The sequence below is a fragment of the Rhea americana genome, unplaced genomic scaffold, assembly GCF_003343005.1.
Source record: "Rhea americana isolate MKP2758 unplaced genomic scaffold, rheAme1 scaffold_4, whole genome shotgun sequence".
In the NCBI taxonomy this organism is placed as follows: Eukaryota; Metazoa; Chordata; class Aves; order Rheiformes; family Rheidae; genus Rhea; species Rhea americana.
In genome coordinates, this window is record NW_028186534.1 from 12,243,638 (window position 1) to 12,265,641 (window position 22,004).

Consider the following 22,004-nt stretch of genomic DNA (forward strand, 5'->3'; position numbering starts at 1 on the left):
TTAAAATAGCATCTTCCACGTGTTTATCTCACCAGCTGAGGCTGGTGGCAGATTCAGTCCCTGCTTGCACGTTTGTGCCTCTTTCTGCTGTTTACTCCCACCGGCTGTTTGAAAGTTGATCAGCCCGGCGTTGCCTGACCTGGCAGACCCGACCTCGGGGACCACCGAGCGTGGCTCAGCGTTACCTTGAAAGCACAGACCACATCCTCCACGAGAATCCCAAATCTGGAACTTTATTTATAAATAATGACACACACAGGGACACAAGAGTCCTGAACCATATCAGCTTGACGGGGTGAACTTACTAGGCAGGGCACACCGGGACCTCTGAAGATGAGTGGAGCTAGCTTGCCCGGGGCTGGTTGGTATGCACGAAGCCTCTGCACGTGCTGCTGTGGAGAACACGCTCCTGCTCTCGCGTTGCTGAATATTTGTCAATGAATGCCACCATGCTATGTACAAACTTGAATAACAACTTTTCCCTTAACTTAGATGGAGGAGATGAGAATGGCTTGGCAAAGTGGTGTAACCTCAGAGAGCGTTCTCAGAGCGCTCCGGAGCAACTCATGCACGGACGCCCAGTAAATTATTCAAGAGGTGTCTCCGTTCCTCTGCTCATCCCCTTCCAGGTGAACTAAAACCCATCGAGTGGGATATACTTTCTTCTTTCTGGGATTATATTTAGATCATTCCTGCCAGCCAGGGTGGGAGGAAGAGACCCACGGTTCCCAGCAAGCACACGATGATGAACATCCAGAGAAAGATTCGGTCGATGACCATTGCAACGTACTTCCAGTCTTCCTTCACCTGGGAACACAGAGAGGAAAGGGCAATTATTACAATTATTCATGCTTTATCCAGACTGAAGCTTAGTGAGACTATTAGTGCTTTATTCCAAAATATAATATTTTAATTTAGGTCCAGAGAGAGCAGGGAAGGGAGGCGTCTGTTTAACATGCCACAGTCCTGTGTGTTGGCCAAGGTTTGTTCTGGCAGCTACGCGGGGGTCCGATTTCCAGACTCGCAGGGTGTGCGTGTGCAATTGCACACTGTTCACAACTCTCCACGGATGACATAGGCCAGCGGGTGATTAAGCTTATCTACGCACTCAGTCCCATTTTCCACGAGCAACAGCTGTAACTGGGCATGTGTTCAAGCTTGAGAGGGGGAAAAAGGTATTAATTTTCCCAGACTCACTCACAGATTAATGAAGCCAAATTCTTTCTAAGAAGGGATTTACTGCTTTGACAGAGTAAGAAGTGAAAACAAACTTGCAAATAAAAGCAGTGGTCATCTTCATCCACTTTTGCCTTGCTGTGGGAGGGTTTTCCAGCAATTCCTCTCCAGGGAGGTCTAATACTCATTTATACCAGCAAGAAAGAATTCTTGTAAATGGTGATTTCATTAAGTAAGAAACCACATGCACGCGAAAACCTCTCTTATTATATTGCTGCTATTAATTTCTTTCCCAGGAAGAGGCCCGATCGGATGGCAGCGTTTTAACTGACGCGGCTCTGCCCGTTGTAATTCGCTCTAACGTCCTGCTCCGCGATGAACAGCCCTGCCGCTGCCTTGAGCCCTGGGCTGGACCGTGGCGCGCCGCCTCGCTCTGCAGGGGAACCACCTCGGCCGGAGCTGGCTCGAACCTCCCCAGGGGCGAGGGGAGAAAAGGCCCCTCCGCCCCTCGAGGACGAGACTAAAATCAATCAGCCTTAGAGCTGGGTTTGCTACTCCCGGCTCCCCTGGGAGATGGAAGCAGAGGCCACAGCGGCTGCCGCTCCTGCCGGCTGTGGTTGCTTCCACCTGCACGTCCTGCCGGCCTCAGCAAACGGTGGCTGCGCCGTAGCCCAAACCCACCAAAGGCACGGGGCCGGCGTGTGCACGGAAAGGATATATCCCGCAGGCAGGATATATGCATTCACTTCATTTCGGCTTGTTCAGCCCTTCCCCAACCAAGTATGAATCTGCAACTGTATTTGCTAAGCACCCGTGCCCACTCCGTGCCTTAACACGGACAGCACCCAGCCGAAGCAATGCCTGCAAAGCGACCGCGTTAGCGACACCGCTGATTATTTGCTTATTCAGGCCTTTAGGCCACCTGGTATTGCTGCAGCTCCCTGGCTCAGCGTGCAGCTTTGTAACGTGGGAAATTAGAGGTGAGCCCCGGAGAGTGAGTAATACTTCCCCCCAGTTTGTTCTCTGAACTCCCAATCTTCAGTTCCAGGAATACCTGGAATATTTTCAAAAGTGTAAGAATCAATTGTATGTTTCCATGCAATGGATAATTTTATTCTCTGTCGAACTAGCACAACTTCATGGAGACGTAACCAAGCAGAGACTTATCCTGGAGCTTGTTACCTTCCTGGGGGAAACTATTCTTTCACAGCACCTAGCACAATGCTCTATAATCATGGAGCGTAAAAGAAATAGCAACTCTCAAAATTCAAAGGAATTCTCTTATCCAGGCGTAAGGTCACTGTGGATAATTTCCCTTTGCTGCACCAATTTACTGATTTGTTCATTGTTTGCTGAGAGTTGGGGTGAAACTCTCTCAGTCTGATGCTTAATATTGCCAGTAAGAAGCATGGCTAAGCAAGCGCTGGGTGATAGCTTCCAGGGTTTAGTGGCTCATGATGTAACCAAAGAGTGAAGAAAATTTGCATTTTACAATATGATGTCCAGCTGGGAGTTTGGATTGAGGAAATATTCTCTCATTCTAGTGAAATAAACTTTCGTAAGTATTTGTGCTAGTAAGTGACAGCTCACTCCAAGACAAGAAATGACCTACAGAAGTTTCTTTTTGAGAGAAAGAGAGAGAAAAAAAGAGAATGGGAGAAGAGGAACAATTTGAAAAGGTCAACAGAAATTTGCTTTCAGATGCAATGGCATGTACATAAAAAACTCAGCCAATCTTGAAAATGATGGCTGGGAGTGCATCAGATGTTTCTAAATCAATATCCAGCTTCAGATTGAGAGCACAGAAGGGGGGAAATTGAAAATTATGGAGACATTATGAAAAAACAGAGCAGAAGGAAAAGAATTATTATTTTTGGCTGACTGCATACATTTTCTTTAACTGAAACTCCCTAGTAAAACACGTGGAACATGATCTGCATCAGCATCTCTGCCAACAGGTATGCAGCTGTCAACATCTGGCAGCCCAAGTTCTGATCTGTATTTTTGAGTGTGATCTCACTCAAAACTACTTTAGGGAAAGGATCAGGGGCAGGAACCAGCTGATTCCCCCATCCCCAAGCTCTTGAAATGTTCAGGACTCTGTGGCTCTGGTGAAGTTCATGTTTCTGCTTCCCTGGTGCAGCTCCTTCCAAACCCTAGCCATGGGACTAGGGCAGGAGCCCAGGAGTTTGACTGGTGGGCTGGGGCACCTCAGGGACCTCCAAGTAGCAGCTGATCCTCATGAGCTATAGCCTGAAACACAGATTAGAGCAGTCCTGCGTGGGGTTTATTGTACTTTGTTAAAAATAAACTGGTGAGATTATCTCATGTTCCCTCCCTTTAAGATTTACTCTCTCCCATTTTATTTCTAAGCCTTCTTCAAAGACTTTCTATTAACGTAGTCATCAGAGAGATGATGAGGTTTTCTGGATGGGAGTGTTGGTTGTCTGGTTATTTTGGCTCATGTGACATCCAGCTTGTCTTGCTTCTCAGTCTGTAATTAATTTCTAATGGTGTTTTTAACATATGCTAGAGTGATTCATTCTTCTTGCATTTTCCCCAGAGTACCTTTGTGTCTGTGTTTGCAGATATTGTTGTAGCAAGCAACTGCTCCTTGCATTTCCCATTTTCTTTTTTGCTGAAGCACTTAATTAAACAAGCTATTTACTTTTAATTTAGAAACACTGCCCTGTGGCAATGTTGCTTTAGGAAAAAGACAGACACTTCAAAAGAAGCTCTGTTCCTATTCTGGGGAGATGTATTTCTCTAAAAATATTGCCCAAGAGACAGAGAGCTTGTCCAAGGGGCTGCAGCTACATTAGAGGTGTCTGCTGATGTATTTCTTGGAAACTTGCATCCCAGGGATAAACGCCACAGTTTGATTTTTAAGATGAAAGCAAATTTCAGAGTACTGATTTTTTTTCCCAATAATTTCCCATTTTGTTAGCTCAGCTCTGCTCCTTACATTAAATTTCAATTGCAAGTGATAGTATTTCTTTCTTCTCTCTCATTTCCATCCAGAAAAATTCCCACTTGACTTGGATCCAGAACAAGAAAAAACTTAGACTAGGTTCAGCAAATCCTCCAAACACTGAACTCTGCCTACAGTGCGGCCCACAATTGCTGAGAAAGAGTAGAAAAGTGCGGACAGTTGGGTAATCTGTTTTACCATCATGCCAGGGAGGGGACGTCTGCTTCTCTGTTAGTTTCTGAGAATATTGTCAAGCTCCCTATGGCTTTGAAATGCTGGTGAGGTGGTTTGGCCATCAAATGAGATAGATAGTTTTGTATCACAGGTTGGCCAAGCTGTTCCAGCGGAGCCTGGTGCATCGGTGGTCCTGGCAGTGGCTGTCCTCCATTCGCCATCACCTTGTTGCTGGATGTTTTCCAGATGCTTTTGGCAGCGGGCTGGGCTGGGGCAAAGGGTCTGGTCAGAGCCAGCAAAACTGCTCTACTTCTGCTTTTGATGTTTGCCACCGGGAATTTCTTTCTGCCCAGGATAATTGCTTCATTTCAAAAGGGAAGAGTAGAGCAGGGTACAAGAAGAAAACTGGTGGACTCTGAAGACTCTTTTCATTTTAAAGAAAGACTCCATGATGCTTATTGACTTGGTTCTTGTTTGACAGCCACAAGCTTACCAGAAAGAGGATCAGTAGAAATGAGAAGTATTGTTGGTGCAATATTCTTTCAATTGCACCATGGGAAAATGTACGAGTCAAAAACAACTGAATTCTGTGGATTTATTTGTGATTACTCTTAGTGGGAAAGAGCAGAGTTAAATGCCAGTAGTCCTAAAACATCTGTGAAGCGCCTTAGCCCCGCAGAGAGATCTGTGCTGTTGACTAATGGAGATGGGGATTCACATCCCTTCTCTGCCACAGATTTGTTCTGCAACCTTGAACAAGTCACCTCATCTCTGCGTTTTGGCTGTCAGTCCTCAAAATGAGGAATAAACAGTTATTCCCTCAAAGGGATGTTGTGAAGTGAAAGACATTAAAGAACAGAAACATCTCAGTGTGGTAGCAGAAGGTGCATAAGTGGATAGTAGCACGTAATCTTTTGTTTTTGCTGCTTATATAGCTAAGTGCTCAGTGCTGTGAATAAAGACACTCTCCATGCCCAAGAAGTATTGCAAAAAAGCAGCATGGCTTACACTGACTGTAAATCTTAAGACAATCAAACTATAAACACAGCTGAAAAAAATGCTTTTGTTGACTGATCCATATGGGAAAGACCAGATAAGACTTCTCTTTAAGGCAAGAATACTAACATCAGGTTATCTTGCGGCTTCCTTCAGTACTGCCATAATTAAGTAGCACGTTATATCCCTAGTGTCATGGGGGAAGAGCTACAAGAGGTGCAGAAGGACTTGCTCCTTGTACGTGTAACAACATTTTCCACTCCAGTGGAAGAAGCGCTTTGAGTCCGTCTTTCCTTCTCACCCTTTTAGACACATTTACCCCTTCAGAGTATGTGTGAAATTCGTCTGTCCACCCACCTTCCTGCAGACAGACCCACCACCTGCTCCAGCGGAAGCCCACTAACGAAGAAGACTGGGGTCATGCCAAACCAAACATATCCTGTGATGTCCCCATGCTACTGCATACTGGCCATATCCATAACCTATTCTGGGTAATTTACTTTGCCAAACTCAATAACCGGAGTCGATACTTAATAGAAAACAGAGAATGCTAAATCTCTGTCTGTCAGAGGCGTATCTATAAAGCGAAAGTCAGATAAATTCCCAAGAGATGACTGCTTTTTGTTTCTCCTTCTTTCCTAATTTTAGCTGCTTCCTACAGCTGATGGGCTTTCTGTTCCTTGGTAATAGCTTTAGGGATGAGTTTTACCCAGCAATGCCAAGGGGTGCTCCAGTAACAGCTCTTACAGAAGTCAGAGGCATTTGCAGCTCTCAGCATCTCACAAGAGATGTTTAACACACCTCACTGTGAACTGAGAAACCACCAAAGTTTGGCTGTTAAGGCCATCTTGTAGCAACCAAAATTAAATTAATTAAATTAAAGTGCACTTGATGATACCATTCTCAGTGATGGTGAAACAATAAATTTCACCGCTGTTTCCTATAGCAGGCAAGGGCAAATTCACTGTGTGAGTGAATCTGGGCCCTTGACTAAAATCTCATTCTTGGCTGCAACTAGAGGGATTTTGCAAAGGTTCAGACTTTGGAGTGCCAAAGGATTACTGTGTCCTCGCTAAGTTTTGAATTCAAAAAAGAAAAATAAGTTAAAATCCCCCCACCCAATAAATAAATAAATAAGGGATGGGGGTAATTACTATTCTTTTTCACAGCTGGTCCTTCTAACATATCTGACAACAACTTTACTTCTGTTTTCTTCTGGAGAATCCTATTGCTCTGCTGCAGCCCTGAGTGCGGTCTGGCTATGCCACCCTCTCAGCCCACAGGCCTACCAAGACCCAGGAACAAACACTGCAGTCATGCCTGCGGTGACCAGTGGGTCCGGAGGCTGTGACAGAGGGTGGCAGAGCCTATACTAGCAAATACATGATCTGTATAGCCCGCGGGTTTGGTGGGTCTCTCTTAGTAGATGGTTTTTGACTTACCCAAGGATAACAGGCTAAATTAGCACACTTACTGAGAAGTCTGCATCTTCTGCTCGTAGGTGGTCTGCAATATAATGAACTCCTTCCACTGCCAGCTTCAGGGCCGGGGACATCAACAGAAGATGTTGCTCTTTGGCACTGTGAGTGCTGGTCCCTTGACCTGTCATGCCAGCAGCCTCGTTCTTTTTGCACTTACATTTGCACAGATGGGGCTTATGCTGGGGTTGATCTTCATTTAGGTGGCACCGTTGGGATGCTGGAGAGCCACAGGACTGGCCATTGGTCTGGGAGGAGTCCTCCTGCAGGTAGCAATACTGGATGCTCCGAGACCTACAGCGGATGCTCCCTTCCTCTGCTTTATTGGGACTGTACATCTGCTGAACACTTAATGATCTGCCTTTCGAGATGGATGTGCTCTGGGTGTCACTCAGGGGATGGCAGGAGGACTGTGGTGAGGAGCAGGACACCTGAATGGGCTCTGGGTGCAGCACAGTGTACTGGCTGGAAGGGGATTTGCAGACAGGTTGGGGCTTGGCTGGCTCCTCAAGATGGGCACAGAAGGAAGATGTGGGTGATGGCTCGTTACTCTGGGGGCTTGGGGAAGATGAGGTAGTGAAGTTGGGTTCCATGTCAGTCTCAGACCAAAGCCTTGGTGCGCTAGTTATTTTGTGCATGGATTCAATGAGCTTCTTACAATTATCTTTCACTGCAGAGGGCCGTTTCATAAAAAGGAGCCGTGGGACTATGTCAAGGAAGATTCTCCTCACCCAGTCAGGCATAGTGTGGGTACGTGGGGAACGGTGGTGCACATTGAGCACAAAGACAGTGATGATGATAGACAAGGTGACAAATATCATGGTGAAGAGGAGATACTCTCCAATCAGGGGGATGACCAAGGAGGTTGAAGGGATGATCTCTGTGATGAGCAACAGGAACACAGTGAGTGACAGCAGCACTGAGATGCACAAGGTTATCTTCTCTCCACACTCAGAGGGCAAGTAGAAGACCAAGACAGTCAGGCAAGAGATCAGCAGGCAGGGGATGATCAGATTGATTGTATAGAACAAGGGCAGCCTCCTGATGATGAAGGAGTAAGTTATATCAGGGTAGATCTCCGTGCAGCATTCATATTTCTTGCTGTTGTAATTGCCCACAGCATTTATGATGACCCATTCCCCACTCTCCCAGTAGTCGAGCTGGTCCACATGGCTGTGCATGCTCACCAAGTCTATCTTGGCTTTGTCATAGGTCCAGGAGCCAAACTTCATTGTACAGTTCTGCTGGTCAAAGGGGAAGAAGGTAACATCGATGCTGCAGGAGCTTTTATAGATAGCAGGTGGCATCCATTTAATTCTCCCATCATAGAAGAGGTGGGCCTTGGTCAGGTGGGTGACTGCAAAGTCACCATCAGCACTGGGAAGAGATGTAAGATAAGAAAAGACTGAGGAAATAGTGCCTTCAAAGCTTGCAAGCTAGAGATTACTTTTAACAAGTGTTCTCACACCTAGGCAGGCAGAACACATGCACATCTGGAAAACCTCCTCAATGCATACACCTGCCACATCTGTGTGCCACTTGAGTGAGAGGACAACAAAGTTAGACCTTGAAGGTGATATCCCAAAATGCGGATCATATTCTGAGAGAATATGCCCAAGAGAGATCTAGGGCACACAGCACTACTGTGCCTGCCTTTCCAGGACAACAGGTGAAGAAAATTATTCCGTCACATCTGCAGGGAGATTTTAAATATGACAGCTGAGACAATATTCTATCTTTAGACTTTTCTGAGACTTTGTAACTCTTACTAATGAAAAAGCCTATTTAGTGCCTGGCTTCTGAAAAATGTACTCAGGACATTTTCTAACAAGCCAATCGGAAAAGGCAGAAGGAATCCGGGAAGCTGGACTCTTTGGAGAGCGATCCATCTATGCTTCCCTCTGCTGAGGACCACATCAGCAGAGAAAGGCACAGTAGCAGGGAGGGATCTGGGACCTTCTTATGCACTCGAGGTGCTGCAAAGTCTTTGGATACCAAGCAAGAGGCCAGCTGTAAGAAGCAGAGCGGTGGCAAGCAACAACGCTACTAAACAACAAAGAAGCCGAGAAGGGAAAGGAGAGATTCTGCTAAGACCCTGACATGAATTATTCAGTGTGACATAGCTAGAAAGCGTTCTGCTGCCTGCCAAACCCTCCTGGCTGGAGCTGACCCAGGCTGCAGCCTTTTTCCAAACCAGCAGCAAACTCCTTCAGCCGCTGCAGTGCTCCGCTGTGGCAACAGCCGTGTGGTGCCGAAGCACCGGGCTCAGACCACTCCCATTCCACAGCATGATAAACTCCATTGGGAAGATCCACCAGGGCCCTTTCCAGCTGCTGGAGGCACAGGCAGAACTCCCAGGATCGCTGCCCAGATCTTTAGCTCTGGGATAGTTTTCCAGGTTGGTTGAAATAATGGAAAAACAGTCTTAGAATTATTGCTTGGTGAAAAACTGGGGTTTTTAACTAAACCTTTTTCTTTCTATAATGGAAAGCCTTTGTTGCTTGTGTCAGATTTTGGAAAACAAAGGAACACAGAAGGACTCGGTGCCTTTTATCCATGGAACTTTCTCTAAAGCTTTAATATTTCCTGTTACTTAAGTCAGAAAAGCTAAAAATATGCACAAAGCCAGGCTGCTGTCCCATAGGGGTCAAGGCAGAGACCGCCATAGCCTTTTCTTCAACATAAATAAAAGAGTGTTATCATTGTACCATCTAGCCCACTCTTCCCTCTTCCTCTTCCTCTTCCTGTGGGGGATCACAATGTGGGGGTGATCCTAGAGAGAGGTCTTCATTCTGAGTGAATCTGTTCATTTTGACATGAGAAGGAGCCAACAATGTCACCTGACTGTTGATGGTCTTCCAAAGTCTTTCCCCTGTCTCCTCTGCGGGATGTAGTTGCGCCAACTGACTGCAAACAGAGTCTGGAGATACAAGCCTGGGGAAACCCTGTTTCCTTGCGGAAGGTTTTGCTGTGGGAAAGCCCATTCTCAGCCAAGTTATACCAACAGCTCTGACTGTGTAATGTGAATATTTCCTTAGACACAAAGGACCTCTGATATAGTGGGACAGGGTAAATCTGGTTTGCAGTCATTCCTTTATAGTGGAAACACTTTTTCATCTAATTCAATCTAGACCACTATGTTGTGACAGTTGTCATGAAAAACCATTTGGAAGAATGAGCTAGTGAAAGGCAAAAGTCACAGCAAGGACTTAGGAAAATTAAGATAGTCAGACTCACTCGATTACTCTGACCTGGCAGCTCTAAATATCTGTCAGTAATAAAGTACCAGAGCTCTTATATTTTTATGTCAAATACAACAGTGCACACCAATAGAGAGTTGCTTTTTCCTTTTCCAGTGGATATAGTTCTGCAGCCTTTGATTCCTCATTTCTAGAATAAAGGCTCTTCTTCTAAGAACTTCTGAGTTTCTAAAGGTTCAAGAACAGCATTGTTTTACTGGCAGACATCAGCTATGCTTCATTAAAAAGCTCTGCTGATGGAGATTTTTTTTTGCCAGTTTCTATTTCCCCTGCACTTGGAAGACACATCATGTCACAAATTAAATGTTTTCAGAATGCATGTAAATGAGGCACACATTTATTTTAATTTCTGATTATACTATTTTAATCCAAACAGAGCTTTAAAAGCCTGAAAATTAGCTATATGTATATATAGATAGAGCTAAAATATCCCTCATTCGATGCATTTGTCATCTGACAGCACTAACCAATACAGAACAAGGTCACAAGACCTTTCCAAACAACGTGGTAAACATTAGATGCATCTGTGATGTTCACATTAAGATACTCTCCAAAGGCAAATTACAGAATTCTTTGTTTAGCAACTATTTTGTACTGTCAAAATGGTCACAACAAATTCAGAGGATCACAGAATACTTGAGGTTGGAAGGGACCTTTGGAGACTGTCTAGTTGAAAGCGGGAAACAGCTACAGCATGTTGCTGAGGACCTTATCCTGTTGGGTTTTGAATATCTCTAATATCTTGGCTTCTTGGGTACAAGATAGATGAGACCATCTACATCATAGGTACACCAGATGTAGATATCTATGTGGAGATATGTACTTCTGTAGGTCCTATCTCAGTTTTCGCTTGCTTCAGATGTTTTTAAATCATTGATAATGGAAATTCCTATCAATCCTCAGTAAAAATGAGCATTTGTCTCAGAAGTGGCAGTGTTACAATGAGAATCTTGTGCTTATTTCATCACAGGGCTCTAAGCAATGCTCAATTTGCGCATTTTGCTTTGACTCTTCCATTTACCAAGAATCCTCATCAGCACTTTGGAGACTGGAGACTCCAGCTCTGTCCCAAGAATAAAGGTAGGAGAAGGGCTTGGACGCCAACTCAGCAACAACCCATGAGAGAGATCTCTCTCATAGATTTCCTTCTATCTGTTCCTGTATTTCTGGAAAGAGCTTGAGGGCAAATCTCAAAGGCATCTAGAAATACAATTTGTCTCTAAAATCATAGTCATCTAAACTTCACAGATGAATCAGGAAAGTTTAAGTGTGAAATAGCAATTAAAGGTCCTTCGTAAGCACAATCTAGTATGAAATGACAAGATACACTCTGTTGGGAAGAGTCAGTAAACACAAACACAGAAAAATGTCAAGAATGTTTCCGATATTTTTAAAGTTAGACAAGGGCATTTTCTGGTATTTCTTTTCCAAATAGCCTTGGGATGAGTCAGGAAACTAGTGTCATTCCATATGCCTCACTGGTTGCAAACACAGTAGTGTAGTTCAAAAAGAACAAGTCACTACAGTATAGTTCAAAAGAACTCCACCTTCTTCCCATGATTTTCGAAAGCTGCCTACCAGCTGATCGTCTAACCCAGACCAGTAATGCTTTGTGTCCGTATTAGCCCTGGGTGAATTCCTGAAGATATTTCCTTCTCCTAATTACAGAAACTGTATTTGAATTCTCTTCACGTGCAATCTTGCCTTTTATTCATTTTTGTGGCTGTTAAGGCTAAAGCAGGAATAGCTTTCTGGAACAGCTAACACCAGAAAATACTGAGAAAAGGAGATTCTGAAGTCTGAGCTTCTTCCCAGGTATTACAATCACCAGGCCAGGGAAAAGAAATGCTACAGTGCTGTCGTGACTACCCAGTTGAGAACAAGCCAACAAAGCTCACTTTCGCTTTAAATATACCCAGAAAACATAAAATGTGCTTCAAGTCCATTCATGAATGGGAAAAGAAGCCAATGCAGAGGATTAGATAATTCATTTATAAATGATTTGATTGTGCCTGTAGAGCCTTCACAACCTCAGACAGAGAACAGCTGGCCTTCTTGGCAAAGAAAAAGAGAGGCTCTGTCATTTCACTATTAACTCATTCCTCTGTTATACATATGTTTTGTCACATCTAGCAGGAACTATTTACAGAGCCTTGGAACTTATCTCATCAAGCCTGAAAACCCAACAGCATATTAATTTCCCCATAGGATATTAATTTGATTTTAGATCCTTTATGAATGCTGACAACTTACAAATACTCTCTAGGCCAAACCAGCCAAGTTTACTGATTTAATTTGGGCCTCATATAATGAATAAATGGAAGTTTTTGACAATAACGAGCTTAGATATGAGAATAATTCACAAGTGGTTAGGTTTCCTTAAAGATGCAAATCTGAAATCAATTTAAATTTCACCATTTCTGTATATTCCCTAAGATGAAAACAAGAGACATTAGCTGAATCTTCCATCCGGAAGCTCTTTTTTTCAAAGCATAGTATCCCAAACAGAAGTGTCATAACTCTGCCAGTGCACCTTGTAAGCAGTGCAACTAAAATAACGACTGCAGCTGGAGGCATGGCTCATAACTTGCTAGCTAGAAGACAGAAGTGCAGAATGCTGGTTGAACATCCCGAGACAAAAAATAATCCATGTAAGATATGTTTGACGCTGTTTGAAAGAGCGAGGGCAAATATAGTATTAAAGAGGTGTAGAAGTAACGGAAAACCATTACGGGCTAATGGTTGGCGCCTACATACATGTTTAATTCATGGATAAAGTAACCAATTAAAAATGCATGATAGACTCATGGTAATCAATAGCAGAATATATGATTATTGATGATTAATATAGAGAAAGGGAGAGTTGTATTTAGATAGCTGGGGCACTAGGAGGTCCAGAGCACAGCAGCAGAGTGGCAGAGGCCTTCTAGGCCTTCTGCTTTAGCACTAAGGTCCTCCCGTGGTGGCCCATGCTCAGTCACCTGAGGAGAGTGTGGTGAGCCAAAGAGGTAGATGGAAAGCCAACACATCAGATCCTTGCGCACCAGCAGCTGGGTGGCTTGAACTATGAGGGCCTGGTTTGCATAAAGCTTTGATCATTTCCTTTGGCAGTCCTGTCTAACCCAGCAGTCTCCAGAAGCTCCTAAAATGATAATCTTTATCACCATCATTAATTAAGCAGTGATTTCTCCATACATAAGACAGATAGGCACATTCAGTTTCTCCAGTGGAAGCTGTGAGCACTTTCTGGGCTGCAATGTGAAACACTTGTCGTATAATATTCTGCTCAGAGTGTGTCCCTGTAGAAAGGCCCACGTGCCTATGAATTAATCATTTCCATTGGCCTAATCTCTCAGAGCTGCTATGTGAGGGCCCAGTGATTTCCGAGAGGTTTGCAATCACTCCCCACCACTGAGGATCAGAGACAAGCTATTGCAAAAGATAAAAATTTCAATAGTCTCCAAAGCTCACAATCCCCTGGACAGATTTCTCCCTCAGCCATTTTTTAGGAAAACAAAAGCAAAATCATATCAAACTAGAACCAGGCAACTATTCATTAAAAATAAGTCTGCTTTCCGTTGTGAGCGTTTTCTCTGAGAGTTAGCCACATACAAAGACGTTTTTGTTTGATGCTTGCAGCAAGTGTTTCCTCTGGAGCCAATGCTGGAGAGGGAGGCTGGGGTATTCCAGCATCTGAGGAGACCAGAGAGCTCTGGTGGGATAAGCAAAGTTGGGGGAGGGGTCAAGGAGAAAGTCTTGGAACGTGGACACCCTTTCCAAGAATACAGGCACCATAGGAAAGAAAGGAAACAATCACCTGGTCCCCCTGAAGTGGCCATGAGGGAGACAGATTTCGAGCATTTCGCATTCAGGTACAAATATCTATTTAGAAATAATCCTAGAATTGCATTGCGCTGACCTGAAAACTAACCTACGAGCCCCCCACTGCCCTAGCAGCTGAAGAGAGTTTATAATACGGGTATCAAGAGCCCTCCTTCACTGCTGCTAACACACTCTGCACTGAAATACTCCGCCTGAAGGAAACGCTATTGATCAGGGATGATAGACTGAGCAAAACGTAGATCACAGCTTGGTATAAGTGAAGACCAAAAAAATTAGAGTTTGACTTAGTCCGTATTTGGAGACATGGCAAATCTGACATTTTTCAGCATATTTTCCTTATTTAAGGCCATCCTTAGAAATCAGCTTTTCCAGCTGATGATGAAGATTTAGAGGGGAGCTCCATGGCGAGGAAACTGAAAGCTCAAATCCAGCTTAGTTATGTCTCCCACATGTGAAAATAAAATAAAGCCTGATACCACCCACACAATTTGCTCTCCAGAGAAAGGATCAGCAGAAGAATCAAACCCTTGTGAAGAACAGTCATGTCATTTAAGGCATGCCTGGGACAGGTATTACGAGAACTAAGTAGGCTTGAACCAAAGATAACAAAAATTGCAACAATATCCTTCATGCCATACATCGAGCAAATGCGCAAGGACCAGGTTTGCCTGCCGGTTACCATGCTCACACTCACTTGTTGTAGAGAACAATATCTGGCCTCCAGATGAGCTCTGAGGGGATACGGATGGATGTGACATTCTCATATTCTTGGGGGTCCCAGCGCAGCTTGTAGTCATGCCACTCCTGCCAAAAACAAGGTGGTTGTAAAGTTGGGAGAGTTTGGATTGCAAAACTGAAAAGGAACAGGGAAAAGTACCTATTAGTGCACCCACCTGCTTCACCCACACATTCGTGGTCATCATTTGATTCTTCTCATCCTAAAATGCAAGATCAGATGTCTGTTACAGGAGCAGATGAAGAGGCCCAAGGAACTCATGGAACTTTTCTTTATTGTAATTAATTTCTGTAGTCATAAACCACCTCAGCAATAAATGCAAGTTCCATCTTGGAAATAAAAAAACAGATGTTTCTGCCATTTAACATGGGAGAGGGCACAGCTGTTTGATACTACCGAACAGCTGAGCCTGCACCTAAGCAATCTTGTGAACAGACCAGTTCAAATTTTTGGGGATTTACCTCAGTGTCGATGGATTCAGCATGGGACCATGGGGACAGGCAGAGGAAAATGCTTCCTCTGACCTCAGCATGGAGGAAAGGGATTGCCAGATAAATACATCCCTCCTCACACGTGTGTGCATACATCATGCATGGATTACAACAGTTTAATCTACAAGTACTTATACTGTGAAACATTAATAGTGCATACATTTCTGGAAACCTGAAGCTAAACGGTATTCCTCATTCTACAAAATACATCCCTTTTCTGAGAGTGAAGGAGGGCACGAAGAAGGAAATCACTTGAAAAAACATCTTCAGTGCTTAACTTGTGTCGTAGGCAGTTAGAAAATACATAGCTATTCAAGTGAACAATAGAGGAAGGACAAATCTAGCTCCTTCTTTGGGCTCAGGTGGGAGATCCCGAAATGGCACTGGAGGAGGCTCCTTGGGCACCCACACCCCTTGTCAATTTGTAGGGTGAGTATGTGAGGATCTGCACCACAGTTCCTGGACCGGAGATCCCAAAGTCGTAGGTGCTGTCCTTTCAGCGTCATTTTCCTCCCTAGCTGTGTGCAGGTCTTGGCGGAAATTCCTGCCTGTTTTACACCTCAATACCACACCCAAGGGCTCTGCCGTCCATCTGGGCTCAGCGGAGGATGAGGCTGGTCCCATGGGTTTCTCTTGTAGGAGGATCTGCAATACGCTAATGACTGCCTAAGCTTCAGCCAGCACAGTTCCCTGCTTCTGCGCAGAGGTGGCCTGGAGGACAGCGGGTGGTTTCCCAGCCGATGGCGATACTGGGCTGCATGGCTCCGTTTTTCAAGGTGAAGGCACCACACAAAGGCCTGCAGAGATGGGGGCTTAGGAGTCCAGATGTGTTTCTCAGTGGCTGCTCCTAGACTCATGGCTTGATCCCCTATCACTCTACTGTGGTCTCAAAATAACTTCAGTGTGCTGGGGTGATCTAAGGATACAGAGGGACGGCAGGTTTCACATTGATTTTTTTTCTCCTCCTGGCCCCAGCTTTTGTCAGCAGGAACTGGGATTTGAATACGACTCCGATTTCTCTTTCAGACTTCCTGCTGTTGGGAGCAGTGTCAGGTCTCACAGTCACATCGGGGCTCGCACCAGCATGGTATCGCTGTCTGGAGGACAGAGATGGTCCAAAGGCCACCGTGACAGGCAGGAGGATGCGTCGGTGGCGGGGTTATCCAACAGCACACAGGATGGGAGGGAAGAAGACCTCTCCTCCAGCTATTCCCCTAACATAGCCATCAGCCTCTCCACAGAAGCGTCTGCTAGTTGCACTTCTAAACATTGCCATAATTTTAAAGGATCATTTCTTGTGAAGTACTCTGGGCACAGCACTACAAAACGTGTATTGATCCCACGCTTCCACAGTTCAGCAGCTGCAGGGTAGAAAGTCTCTGTTATGCCTCCACAATCATCGATGCCTCATTTGAGCCTTATCAATTATTCAAATGAAAACCATACAGTTTCGACAGTGGCAAACAGCTCTGGATCCCTCAGGCTTACGTAAGGGAGCAGAAGAGAACAGAAAACCGTCTCTGCACTGCACAGTTGGAGGCTAATGCTTCTGCACGTTAAGGAGCTGCAACTCGTGACGCTCGTGTGCTTCGCTTCCCGGCTCCCGGCTCAGCCGGGCTGCGTCTCCTCGCGTCTCAGGCCCGACGCCGCGCGCCCGCTCGCTCGGCACGCGGGCGGCTGCTCGGCTGCGCTGGTCCCACGTGAACGTAGCAGCCCCCAGTATTGCTCTTCCCTGTGGAAAAACCTGCCTCTCTGTTTTTCCCTCCTCACACAGAATAAATCTCAATGACAAATCGAAGGCCTGAATATTTGGGGATTCACTGAGAACGAAGATCCTAATTTCCCGCCACTGAGAAAGAAGCTAAACAGCTCCTGTGGTCTGGAGGGAACAGGAACGATCACTGCAACACATAGTGTGAAAAAGGTATTGAGGCTAATTCAAGATTTCTGTTCACTGCTTTGGCTATCTGAGTTATCCCTAGCTGAGGTGCTGGTGCTAAGAAACCTCAGCTTCTCCAAGGTAGAAAGTGAAAATCACGGCAATCGTTATTCCTAAAAGTTCTTTCTCCTATTTCATAAAATTTATATTGATATAAATAAATGCATTCAAATTATGAAATAGATCTCATATTTATATAAAACATTTCAATGTGTATCAGTCCACAGCACAAATCACTCTGTTTGGTACGTAGCATTTGTAGCTTGCCTACATGTAAGTTCTGTTTGAACAAATATTCAGGAATATTTTTCTTGCTAATATTTGCCAAATTAGCTAGCAAAGAGCTAGCTCTTTAGGGAAGCTCTGTCCCAGAGCTTATGCTGCGCCTATGAGCTCGTGTAAATCACAGTGTTAATAATTACGGCTCAAATTCCAAATTAGCTACTTGGTTTTCCCTTAGCCGGTGTCCTCTGGCCCTTATCCTAGATGCTCCCATGCCATGCTGTGCTCCATTTCCCTGGGTTTGGTGCGAAGACCAAAATTCTGACCAAACCAAATAAAGCCCTGACCCGCTCGAGCTCAGCCGCCCGTCGCGCTCGCGGCTTGCACTTACGACGTCGATGAGCTGGGCGATGGACAAGCCGAAGCGGACGAGGACCACATCCGAAATGTTGGCCACGGGGCGGGACCACTTGTTATAGCCGGCGAAGAGCTTCTTCAGGAGCCGCTCCTCGGCGTGGGCTCGGGTCTCCACGCGGCCGCGGGCTGCGGGCAGGGCGGTGAGGGGTGCGTGGCGGTGCCCCGCTGACGTCCCCCCTCCGCCCTGCCCCGGGCATCCCTTCACCCACCGAGGCCGATCCCCAGCTGCAGAATTGCCATTGCAGCGGAGGCTGATTGCTAAAACCACTGGTAAAACATGACATGGAACATTCTTCCCCAAAAGGGTTTACAATTTTTTTGGCCACTTTGCGGCGAGCTGCTGGTGTTGAAGCCTGTGGCTGGGAGAGAGGGATGCTCACTTTGCTGGCGTACGGGCACGGATCGGGGAAGCAAAGTAACCTGCTAGGTTAGGTGTGCAAGAAAGGGCAACCCGAAGAGGAGAAAGAAGCTTTTCTCCAGCAAAACCCGCTAGGAGACGGGGTTCTTGGATCAGATTTACACGTGAAAACTGCAATCAAATATATCATAAAAATAAAAATAATAAAAGAACAGATAAAAATTCAGCTCTCCAAACAAAGCTTCATGGTTGATCTTTCACAGATTGGTGGGTGAGGGGAGAGGAAGGGCATGGACTGGGTGACGAGTGCAGCTTCTCCCAGCAACGACTTTGAGAGTTGGACGCTGCCCGGAGGAGCGCCGACCCTGCCCGTTTGCCCGGGCATCCGGCAGCTTTGGCCCACGGACGCGGGGTGCGAGGGAGCCGGGCTTATCCGACGGGATGTGTTCGCTGAGCCCTGGCTGCACTTTTCTCTCCAGCCGGAGCTGCAGCTGGGAGACACATCAACGCACTCGATAACGAGGGAAAAAAAACCCGGCAGGGAGCAGGTAGGCTGAGCCCCTGTGTGGGTTCAGCTGCCCCTTCCCCATTACGACTTTAACTGTTTCCCCGCTAAATTAGTTAATAACCAGAAAATAAAAACAAAACCGCTCTTGGTAGAGGCTGGTACTTCAGGGATCTGCAACGGAGGGGCAGGAGGATGCATGAGTGGGGAAAAAGCCTCGCTGCAAAGGACAGGGCATGCCTGTGGCAGGGCGCAGGCAGGAGAGAGCTAAAGAGAAGAGCAGGAGTAAAAACAGCCTCCTCAAACTTACCGGGGAAGACGCTGGCGCACAGGAGAAGGAGGAGGTTTCCGTCAGACACGCGAAATCCCATAGTGGAGCCGAGCTCAGTCTCTAGTGTGCAGAATCTCCCAGCACAGCAACTTTTCCTTCCCGAGTCTCTGGATCCTCCAGCTTCATTCCCCCAAACTGCTCTTTCTCCCTCTTTCACCTGCCTCTAGCACGGGAGAATAGCTGATTCCTCCCCTCCTCTTCTCTTCCAGCTGCTTCCCTGCTCTTCCTCCTGGAAGGATGCTCTTCCCTGGGACACGGATGCACACAAGTACTTGCAAGAGGTGTGCAGGGGCTGCAGCAAGCCCTTGCAGACAGGCACAAAACGCAGAGCTTCTGCGGGCTCTCCTGCTTGCTCCGCTCCCCTTTCCGACGGGGGAGGCTTAGCTGCTTGGTTGCCTTCTTGCTGTTTTCACCCTCCCCCAAGCCCTCCGGGCAGCTTCTGCTGCTGGTGGTCCACCGCTGCCAACGCCAGTCCTTGGAGGAGCGGGGAGCGAGTGGAGTATGTTTGTGTGTTTAACGTATTTAGACCTGCCCACCTCCTGCTTAGGAGAAGGAGGAGGAGAGAGCCTGTGCACTCCAGCAAACAAGCTGCCGGGGAGGAAAACTTCCAGCGTGAGAAATAAGGGGGAGAGCTGGACCCAGCAGACTGCCAGAAGTGGTGGATTTGGGGCCACGTATGTGCCTTATAGCACCTGAACCCCAAGCAGCTCTGCAGTCAGTCGTAGCTGCTCAGCTAATCTTGACCAGGTGCTTTTCCAAATCAGTCCTGCAGACTAACAGGGTAGTCAGCATGCCCGCTGTCCGGGGACACATCTGGCCTGGGCTTGTATCTTCACTGTGGACAACAGGGCTCCACAGTGCTTGATGCTGTACAAATATGCAACAAAAAAACCACAGCCTCTGGCCACAAGCAATCTGCAAACTGAAGGTGAGGCTGAGGAAGGAGCTCACTGCAATTAGAATACACCTATTATCACAAACAACCCTGCTGAAGTCCTGAAGATTATTTGCGGAGGAAAGTATTGCAAGGGAATAAGCACTCCGGCCCTTCGTCTCACCTCCCTGCCTCTGTGCATGGGAGACGAGGAGGAGAGCCCTCTCCATTCATTTTAAAACTAGCTTTAATATTAACACCGTTATTTCCACACTGATAGCAAATGGATTTCATTTTCAAGGAGGGGTAATTTTGCCAGCTGCAGAATTAATCAAAGTCTGTTCTAATAATACTAGCTACATATTTTATGTATAGTAATTTCCCTGCTCCCAGAGAATCTCAAATATCTTCCATTAGATGAGATTGCTGGCTGGAAATGGGGAGAATTAAAGCAACAGAAGAAATTAGGTCTGTAGTGAGATTACGGACAAAGTCAGTGTAGTATCAAACTCTTTTCGTCGCATCTTGTTTCACCTCTTTCTCAACAGTTGTCGACCTTTTTGCATCACCCCCATTCTTTCTACTGGAAGCACCAATTTCTGTGTAATTTGCCTCTGGTGGCAAGAATTGCAGGCTAAACACCTCTCGTTTGCAGCCAGTCTTACAGCATCTGAGCCCCTGTGATGTGCTATAAAGGTCTACAGGGTTGCTATAATGCCTATAGCATGGTGTCCCACTGCACTGAAGCTGCTGTGTGCCTGTAAACTGGGATCTGTAAAGGACATTTTTCAGGGGTTGGTACTCGGCACAGGTCACGCATTGGGCAACCAGACCCAGGGGAACCAAAATCAGCTAGTCCCTTTGGAAAATCGGGGCCATAAATTATACAGGTATCCTTGACTACAGGCCTTTCCGTGCAGAGCGATTCAAATCCCATGGACATACTCCATCCATCTTCACCTTGCCTCGTTTTCTGTGCTGGTGAGCAAGGATGCTGGCTGACAAATACTGCCTTTAGATTAACCCTATAAATAACTTTGATTAAAAATGGATTTCCTTCTTTTGGAAATTAATCATAAATCATCATCTCCTACAAGTGAGAGGTTTATCCCTCACCTCCCTGGCCCTATGTTTATATGATGTGGGAGAACAAGCATATTTTACAGAGGTTTCTGTGGCTTAAGTGACCTTGTTAAATCTCACTGCCAGTTTCTTTCTGCATCATTGGGCCATAACAGAATTTCCATCAGCTCCTGGATGTATTTGGAAGGCAGTGTTTTCCACCAATACATGTGCTAGGGACTCAGCCTAACTGGGACAAAAGATACAATTTAAGGGTTTTAATGATTTTTTATTGTGGGAGAAAGCTGCAATTCTGGCCTGATTCTCAGGCACCCAGCTCTGAGCCTCATCATTGTTATTATCTCCCTTTGTTTGGAAAAGATGTGGATAATCTGGGTAATCCAGATGTTCAAAAAATTGGGTCCGAACAACTCAGCTGTTGAAGATTGAGCTAAACATAATAAAGGCAGTGTTTCCCCCCAAGGTTTTCAAAGAAATCTCAGGCTTGTTCTTGGAATATTGAAATACAGAAAAAAAATCCATTACCCGCAGAGGCACAGTGCCAGCCGTGAACTGCACGGCCCGGGAACCCGAGGGCTGGACGCTTTCTTTGGATTCGCCTTCTCTCTCTCTTCCTGGTCTGGGTCGCTGCTGCCTCCTCTCCAGGGCAAGCCCTCGGCCCCTGTTCATTTTGCAAAACGTCATCTGTATGTTTGGATGTACAGAAATAGGACATAATAATAACAGTAATTAATAATAATAATAATGCTGTCTCATAGTTTCCTGTCTATTTGGGCTTCACATGAGGGACAAAGCAAGTTAATGGGAAGTTTGGGAAATACTCTGCCTTCAAAGCAGTTTTCCCCACATATCTGTTTTTTTTTTCCTTGTCACCATTCTGGTGCTGAAGCAGATTTCTCTCTCTTGTTGCTGGCAGCTTCATTGTCAGCAGAGATTTCAGGTGGAGCAGAAGCAGCAAGACTAAAACCAAGAGAAAAGGAGCGGCATCTCCTTCCAGTGAACCGTGCATTAACATGAGCAGAGAGGAGGGACATGCGAGACTGTATCTGAAAAGCCCAGGCTGGATCTACCTCTGGGGAAATCCTCGCAGTACTCCTGGCTTCCCAAGAGTGACTGATTTATTCAGATGTATTTCAGATTTTCTGTGGAG

General features: G+C 45.8%; 1 protein-coding gene across 1 annotated transcript; it reads right to left on the reverse strand.

Moving 5' to 3' along the window:
* Window positions 1–233: 233 nt before the first annotated feature.
* Window positions 234–19,370, reverse strand: CHRNA4 (cholinergic receptor nicotinic alpha 4 subunit). The gene is made up of 6 exons (XM_085314188.1): window positions 18,877–19,370; window positions 17,678–17,829; window positions 14,792–14,836; window positions 14,593–14,702; window positions 6,792–8,172; window positions 234–807 (listed from the first exon to the last, which is right to left on the reverse strand). Exons 1-6 carry the CDS (start codon window positions 18,935–18,937, stop codon window positions 682–684), a joined length of 1,875 nt encoding a protein of 624 aa, XP_085170314.1. The 5' UTR covers window positions 18,938–19,370; the 3' UTR covers window positions 234–681.
* Between the last annotated feature and the right edge of the window lie 2,634 nt (window positions 19,371–22,004).